Source organism: Mandrillus leucophaeus, unplaced genomic scaffold (assembly GCF_000951045.1).
Source record: "Mandrillus leucophaeus isolate KB7577 unplaced genomic scaffold, Mleu.le_1.0 Scaffold452, whole genome shotgun sequence".
In the NCBI taxonomy this organism is placed as follows: domain Eukaryota; kingdom Metazoa; phylum Chordata; class Mammalia; order Primates; family Cercopithecidae; genus Mandrillus; species Mandrillus leucophaeus.
In genome coordinates, this window is record NW_012104832.1 from 998,259 (window position 1) to 1,006,931 (window position 8,673).

Sequence of the window (8,673 nt, forward strand, 5' to 3'; positions counted from 1 at the left end):
TTTGAAAATACATGTTAAGCTGGGTGCAGTGGCTCACACCTATAATCCCAGCACTTTGGGAGGCCGAGGCAGGTGGATCACCTGAGGTCAGGAGTACAAGACCAGCCTGGCCAACATTGTGAAACCTCGTCTCTACTAAAAATACAAAAATTAGTCAGGGCCTGGTGGCGGGAGCCTGTAATCCCAGCTACTCAGGAGGCTGAGGCAGAAGAATCGCTTGAACCAGAAGGTGGAGGCTGCAGTGAGCTGAGATCATGTCACTGCACTCCAGCCCCCGGGCGACAGAGCGAGACTGCCTCAAAACAAAAATAAAATACTTTTTAGTAGTTACTTATATTGTAGCACAAAAACTTAAAATGATGCTAAAAGCTGCTCTGAAGCTGGGTGACATGACATGTACCTGTAGTCCCAGCTATTCAGGAGGCTGAGGTGGGAGAATCTCTTGAGCCCAGGAGTTTGAGGTTACAGTGCACTACAATCGTGCCTGTGAACATCCACTGTACTCCAGCATGGGCAACATGGTAAGACCCTGTCTCTAAAAATTATTAAAAAATATAAAAGTTGCTTTCAACCTTCACCTGGCCTGATAATGAGAAATGTGTTTTTTTGCATGTCTTCAAATTCCAGGCTTCACTTTCTCTGACATGTTTTCAAATCTTCAGGCCTACTCTTGGGAACCTGTTGTATAGCTTCAGGTTAATCAATGTGACATGAAAATAAGATGGGCCAGGGGGCTCTCTGGTTTAATAGATTCTGAAGGATTTTTTATTTTATTTTTGGAGACAGAGTCTCACTCTTGTCGCCCAGGCTGGAGTGCAATGACATGATCTCGGCTCACTGCAACCTCCACCTCCCAGGTTCAAGCGATTCTCCTGCCTCAGCCTCCTGAGTAGCTGGGATTACAGGTGCCTACCACCACACCTGGCTAATTTTTTTTGTATTTTTAGTAGAGATGGGGTTTCATGATGTTGGCTAGGCTGGTCTCGAACTCTTGACCTCAGGTGATCCACCTGCCTCAGCCTCCCAAAGTGCTGGGATTACAGGTGTGAGCCACCGTGCCTGGCCCCAACTTCCTTTCTTACTTTGATTCTTACTTTTCCAGAGATACAATTTTGCTTTTATTACTCATGATTTCAAAGGTGTAATGGTTCAGCCACATCAATGTAACAAACAGTTCACACTGGGCTCTTATAATGCTCTTTTATATTTTTAAATAATTTTTTAGGGGTAATGATCTGGCAGTTTTAGATTACTGGTTTCTCTGTGGAGAATTAAAGGGTGGCAAGAAGAAGCCATCTGACCACTTAGAAGTCCAGGTGAGAAGTGAGGAGGACTTGGGCTGGGGTGGTGGTCACAGAGATGGACAGGAACAGACTAATTTGAGACATCTTTTGGAGGCAGCAGAATCTGTAAGACTTAGTGATCAACTGGATGGGAAGGTTAAGAGGAATGGCAGAGTGAGAGGAAGACCATGGTTTCCGGCATACCAGCTGGGTGTACATGGTGGTGTCCATCACAGATATGGGGGAGGACTAGGCCCTTTCAGTCAGATAGAGCAAGAGAAGCCTATGGGATCTGTGAAAAATGTGATTGGTAACCTTTTCCCACCACACACACTTAAAGTACTAGTATGAATATAAGAGTGCTTGTACAATGATATGTGTTGCATAAGTAGTATGAGCTCTAGCTGGGATCCACATAGAAGCTTGAGGGGTGAGGAATAAAAACCTAGAGGGAAACACCCAGGAAATGGACACTAAAACATTAAGAAACTCCCCATGCCATGTTTTAGTTAGATTTTAGGGCCAGGAGAAAAGAATACAGTAACAATTCATTTTTGAATTTGATCAACTTACAATTCAAAGTGCAAGGAATGCTTAAATTTTAAAAATAATTTTATCAGAATGCAGATAGCTGATCTTGAAATATTTATGTAGCGAGATTATTATATACTTTGTCAGTTTCCTTAATGAATTTACCTGTTTTTAGGGAATGCAAAGTGTGATAGCATTTGCTACAGTACTAACTCGAAACCAAGCAATTAAGGCAATAAACCTAAACCGACCTATACTGTATGGTGAACAGGTATGTATTCAAAGTGATGGTAGTTAATATAACAACATGAATGAAACTAAGGTACTACTACAAGTTTATGTCAAGGTACATGAATACACTATTTTTAGACATGTGTGTACTATATCTTGTAAACTACTATTTATAAAAGTGTTTATTTAAAGGAAAATTATATCAATTCTTGGTAAGACGTTTATAACTAAATATGCTTTTAGATATTGCTTACTTAAGCAGCAAACATGTCATCTTTTCTCTTGAAACTCAAGTTCTTAGTGAGTAAACCTGCGAGGGTCAAAGTGGTCAAGATGAAAGCATAAATAATGAAGTGGTTTTTTTTTTTTTTTTTTGAGACGGAGTCTCACTCTGTTGCCTAGGCTGGCACGATCTCGTCTCACTGCAAGCTCTGCCTCCTGGGTTCACACCATTCTCCTAATAGTGAAGATTTTAAAGGCCACATTATAAGAGCCCAATGTGAACTGTTTGTTACATTGATGTGGCTGAACCATTACACTTTTGAAATCATGAGTAATAAAAGCAAAATGTGTGTGAAAAGCAGTCTGGAAAGTTTGGACTTGATCCTATCTATAGATAAGCTGCTTGCTGGAGACAGAAAGATGAGTAAAAACATGGTTCCTACTTTCATGACTTCTTGCTCCTTCTGGGTGGCTTTCTTCTCCTATCACTTGTAAACAGCTAGAGAATAACAACTCACATTATTATTGGTATAAACAAAAACGTATATCTAACTATTAGGAAAAGTAAATGGTCAAAGCACTTTATAAAGTTCAGTGTTTAAAATGTAATGTTTGGCCGGGCACGGTGGCTCACACCTGTAATCTCAGCACTTTGGGAGGCCAAGGCAGGCGGTTTGAGACCAGCCTGGCTAACATGGCAAAACCCAGTCTCTACTAAAAATACAAAAATTAGCCAGGCATGGTGGCAGGCGCCTGTAATCCCAGCTACTTGGAAGGCTGAGGCTGGAGAATCGCTTGAACCCAGGAAGCAGAGGTTGCAGTGAGCTGAGATCTCACCACTGCACTCCAGCCTGGGCAATGGAGCGAGACTTCATCTTCATCTCAACCAATCAATCAATGTCAATGTTTGAATTTTGAACTTTTTTTTTTTTTTTTGAGATGAGGTCTCACTCTGTCACCCAGGCTGGAGTGCGGTGGCATGATCTCGGCTCATGGCAGCCTCCACCTTCTGGCCTCAAATGATCCTCCCACCTCAGCCTCCTGAGTAGCTGGGATCACAGGTATGCACCACCATGCCCAGCTAATTTTTTTGTATTTTTGGTAGAGACAGGGTTTTGTCATGGTGTCCAGGCTGGTCTTGAACTCCTGAGCTTAAGCTATCTACCTGCCTTGGCCTCCCAAAGTGCTGGGATTACAGGCATCAGCTACCATGCCCAGCCAAACTCTGGACTTTTTAAATGATCAAAGCACTTTAGATAATTTAAAATTATCTACTTCATTGTTCCCCCTCAGTATGAATAACTGAGAATTAACGATATTTTTAAAGTAGTATTCTCATATTCAGAAGTGTATTTTACATTCTTTGCCTACATAGATATCTCCCTTTGAGTTATCTTTGCACTTTCCAGTACCAGAATTTTTGCAGTTTTACATCACCTTGTTTCATGTACATAAATCCAATCTATTCAACAAGACCCTCAGAATCTTCAAACAGATTCCTATTTTTAAAATATTTAAAAGGCTAGCAAAATACAGCTCAAAATAGGCATGCAGTGAATTCCTTCACTCATGATTCATTCACACCATGAATATTTGAATACAACCTTAAACCAGACACAATGCTAGCGAGGTGCTACAGGTATTAAAGTCAAATAAATTACATAGCACTTGTCTTCAGTGAGTTTTCCATCTAGGTGGAAGGAGCTTGACAAGTCTGGAGAGTGATATGCTTGGGGGTGCCATGGGGACATAAGGAGGGTAATCAAAATCAAAGCAGGGGAGGTGAGTGTGATAGAGAGGTTCTCAGATTGAGGATATGACAGGAGATTTGAAGGCTAAATAAAAAATTTCTGGATTGTATCTGTGCAGAAATATGTTTATATATAGGAGATCACATTATAAGCATGATCCCTTTTTAAAATATGTTGAGTGGTGTCATTCCTAAATCCACCTGAGGATGCTTATTATTAAAAGCCCAGGCCCCCTTGTTGCTCTCAGCCTGGTGTTTCTGGCAGCCAGCTAGGTGCTAGCCTGTTTTGTTCTTCTCCAGGACAGCCACTACCTTCTCTATCCCCAAGGCTACAATTCTGCTCTTAAATTGCTGTTCCCAAATACAAACCTGCAAATTAATTCCATTTATGGGTTTTACTGTTTTATTACCATGGAGGAATGGGATAACAAAAAGCTGTTAAGATGTTGGACTTCACCTTTAACACTCATTGGCATTATCCGGGGAGCTTGAAAAATACTGATGCCAGGTGCCACGCTAGACAAATCCAGTCACAAACTCGGTGAATGGGGCTAAAACCCTTTACTATTTCTGACAGTAGTTCCTCCCTTAATTAGGATACCCCTGCTTTCAAGCTTTGTAGCCTAGAACTGCAATCAAGGCCCAAACACAAAAACATAATAAGTTTGTCTTCTGTGCCTGGCACTAGGTAGAGCAATAGTGGAACCCCCTAAGTGTGATTGGTTTGCATTTTTTTACGTTCCTAGACTACACAGCATCCCTTTAGCATGGCTGGCTTGCATTTTTGAAGATACTAGTCCACATAACATTCCTTAGGGTATATCTTTTCAGTGTCAAAGCAATTTCAGCAAATACAGAATTACAGAATATTGAACAATAATAAATGCTTTGTAGTCTGCCTATGGAACACTTATTTTGTGCTAGGTACCTTTTTTCAGTTAACTTATTTCTGTGAGGGAAGCAAAATTTCAGCTACTTTATTAAAATGGAAATTGAGACTCAGCTGGATGAAAATATTTGCCCAAAGTCATATAGCCAGTAAAAGGTAAAGCTGGTATCTGACAGATTTGATTTTTATTTTTATTTTTTATTTATTTTTTTATTTTTATTTTTTTTTTTGAGACAGTCTCGCTTAGTCGCCCAGGCTGGAGTGCAGTGGCGCGATCTCGGCTCACTGCAAGCTCCGCCTCCCGGGTTCACGCCATTCTCCTGCCTCAGCCTCCCGAGCAGCTGGGACTACAGGCACCCGCCGCCTCGCCCGGCTAATTTTTTGCATTTTTAGTAGAGACGGGGTTTCACCGTGTTAGCCAGGATGGTCTCAATCTCCTGACCTCGTGATCCGCCCGCCTCGGCCTCCCAAAGTGCTGGGATTACAGGCGTGAGCCACCGCGCCCGGCCAGATTTGATTTTTATAAAGCTTATGTACTTTCTGCTATTGCTATGTGGTTTCATTTAAAGTTTTTTTCAAAGTACCTTTATATATAACAAGAACACATATAGTTATCTATGTTCATCATCAGCATTTCCAGTGACTAAAAAACTTATTATGTTATACAGCAATCATGCAAGAGTACTTCTTGTCACAAAATACTTTGGGCTATTCATTTGAAAATATGCTTTGATTTTGTTAAAAACTTAAAATGCCTGGTATTCAAATCTTCACTGATGCTATGTATCTTTTGCCTAGAAGCAACAAGATTGTGGAACTTAAAAAAACGTCTTCTGATGATCAGAATATAAGAATAAAACCTCTTAGGAATTTGAGATGAATATAAAAGGGAAGGATCAGATATATCACAGGGTTAATGAAAGTATTCTTAATATAAAATAAAGATTGGGAAATGTCTTCGTATTTTGTCTGAAAACCGTCAAGAGTAGAGATCAAGAGCAAAGTTCAGGAACATAAGGAAGGTACAAGAAAGGTTTAGAGATTTGAAAGATGGATTACATGCTCCATACATGATGGGACCATTTTTTTTTCCTTTCGAAATGACTGATTATTGTTCCTTTAAAAAACCAAATTAACCAGCATCTTTTACATCACTTAGGTAGCAGGCACTTGTAAAATATAGTGACTATATTTTACCTTCTGAGAAGGTAAAAAATATCATTTGTGGCAAAGATAATTTTTTTAAGATAGACTAAACAAATGCAAATTGTAGACTAACAGTTTTAACCAATATAATCTTTTTTAAAAGCTAATTTAAATAACAGCATATGTCTGATAAACATGTACTACTTCAAAATTATATTTTAGAAATAAGATTTTATCCACTTTTAGGAAGAGTCCACAGTCCATATAGGCCGCATGTTGAAAGAAAATCACTGTCTTGTTGTACTACACATGTGTAAGCATGATATAAAAAACAGTGGTATACAACAGTTATGTGATGCACTGTATCTGAACAGTAGCCTGCGCTACCTTGATGTCAGCTGGTAAGTGATAATTTACACATTAATAATTCAAAGTTAAATCATGGGAATAATCTATATATAAATATTCATGGTAATTGGGATACTTTGTTAGACATTATTTCCAATGATTAGAAACTGCAAACAATTGTCAACCCTTTGTCCTAAGCTTTAATATTTAATACTGCTGTCTTTTAGTAACATAAATGAGCAATTTAGTTGTGTAAACAAGAATGAAAGCAATATTTTATGGTGAATTTTCATTTAACTTTCTTGGAAATCAAGTGATTAAAATAAACCTTTACTAAAACACACAGTACTGTTTAAGTTTTCAAGCATCTTCTCACTATGAATGAAAACACTATTTCATATTTTCAAATATAACTATTTTTCCTTTCCCAGCAACAAAATAACTCATGATGGAATGGTGTATTTGGCTGATGTACTGAAAAGCAACACTACCCTGGAAGTAATAGATCTTTCCTTTAACAGAATAGAAAATGCAGGTGCAAACTATCTCAGTGAAACTCTTACTTCACACAACAGGAGTCTTAAAGCGTTAGTATGGTTTTATATTTAATCAAAATAACAAAAAAGCAAATTTTTAAATACTAACCTCAAACCCCTTAACTCTTAAGATGATGATGAAATATGAAAACTCAGCTTCTAAACTGACATTGTATTAAGTTACAGTAAACATTTAAATTTCTATTTTTCAAATGTACTGTCTTACAATTAGACTGGTTCTACTAATGATTCCTTCAAATTAATGAGAAAATTTGTATTGCTTATATTATTTATCCTGAATTGCAATAGAAAAATCAGAAGCATTCAATATGATCAAGACTTTTAAAAATAAAAATTAACTAAAGAATAAAATACTTGGATGCATTTATCCAGAAAAATATATCTGCTATCCACCCAAACATTTACTGAAAAATATAAAACAGAAGACTTTCAAAATGTAGTTAGTTCTACTAAGTACCTAAGGATCTAATTAGAAAACTAAGTTTCTTGGATTTTAGGAATTACATGGTCAGTATTTCTACCACTACATTACAACATACTGAGGAATAATGCTAAGACTACACAAGAAAATGTTTGTAATAAATGTTGCTAATTTTTGTATTCTTTCCTTGTGGAACTATTGGTTTCAGGTTGTCAGTAGTCAGCAACAACATAGAGGGAGAAGGACTTGTTGCACTTTCACAATCAATGAAAACAAATCTCACATTCTCTCATATCTACATTTGGGGAAACAAATTTGATGAGGCTACGTGTGTAGTAAGTTTTAAGTTTTTTCCTTCACTGAAGGCTTTTTCTGGGATCATCTCTGTAACATCAGATATTATTTACAGGTGCCTCAGAAATGGTTACACAGTGAGACACTGCAGTTTTGATAATTAACATAAGTCCTAAAATTAGCTACTAGAGAGTTTGGTGGTTGAAGTAACAAAAGACATTAAAACTATGTATTAGTATTACACATCACTGAATGACACAGTTCGAATTCCTCTAAGGTTAAAAAAAATCATAATTATCGATCAGATGCAGCAAAATTTCTGACCTGCTCCCTAATAATTATACCAAAATATGGAATGGGAGAGATAGAGTACAAGCTATCAAAATATTTGGCATGTTGCTCACATAAATACAGATAGCCTTTGATACTAATTTCAAAGCAGAAATAATGGTAACAGTTTTCATTTGGAAAGAATGAGGGGAAAAAGTAGATGTTAAAATTCTCAAAATTTGCAAAAGGACTAACCAAAATTCCACCACTAAAAAGAGTAATAAAACACACAGTATTGTCTAAACCACCCTCCCCAAAAAACCAACCCTTAATTTAAGAAAAACATCCGTAATCCTTTAGGTTCTACACACCAGAAGCTGAATAGGTTGAGTTTGGAACTGGAACTAATGATGAATGACAAGCTAAAGCAAAAACCAACTTGACTTTTAAATCTTTTAATGTTTAAATTTCCATCTTTCTCCATAATGCCAACCTTACTGACAAACCAGTTCAACATGTTTGTATGACTCTGTTACATAGATACTAAGGATCGTGGCTCATGCCTGTAATCCCAGCACTTTGAGAGGTCAAGGCAGGGGGATCACCAGGCCAAGAGATTGAGACCATCCTGGCCAACATGGTGAAACCCTATCTCTACTAAAAGTACAAAAATTAGCTGGCTGTGGTGGTGCGTGGGCCTGTAGTCCCAGCTACTCGGGAGGCTGAGGCAG

The 8,673-nt window shown here is 37.9% G+C and overlaps 1 protein-coding gene across 1 annotated transcript in view; it reads left to right on the forward strand.

Moving 5' to 3' along the window:
- Positions 1-8,673, forward strand: part of LRRC34 (leucine rich repeat containing 34) — a 29,872-nt gene that overhangs the window by 20,095 nt on the left and 1,104 nt on the right. The window contains exons 6-9 of the mRNA XM_011994353.1: positions 1,990-2,085; positions 6,299-6,453; positions 6,832-6,987; positions 7,587-7,713. Coding sequence (XP_011849743.1) covers positions 1,990-2,085; positions 6,299-6,453; positions 6,832-6,987; positions 7,587-7,713 — 534 coding nt within the window. The remainder of the gene's footprint in view (positions 1-1,989; positions 2,086-6,298; positions 6,454-6,831; positions 6,988-7,586; positions 7,714-8,673) is intronic.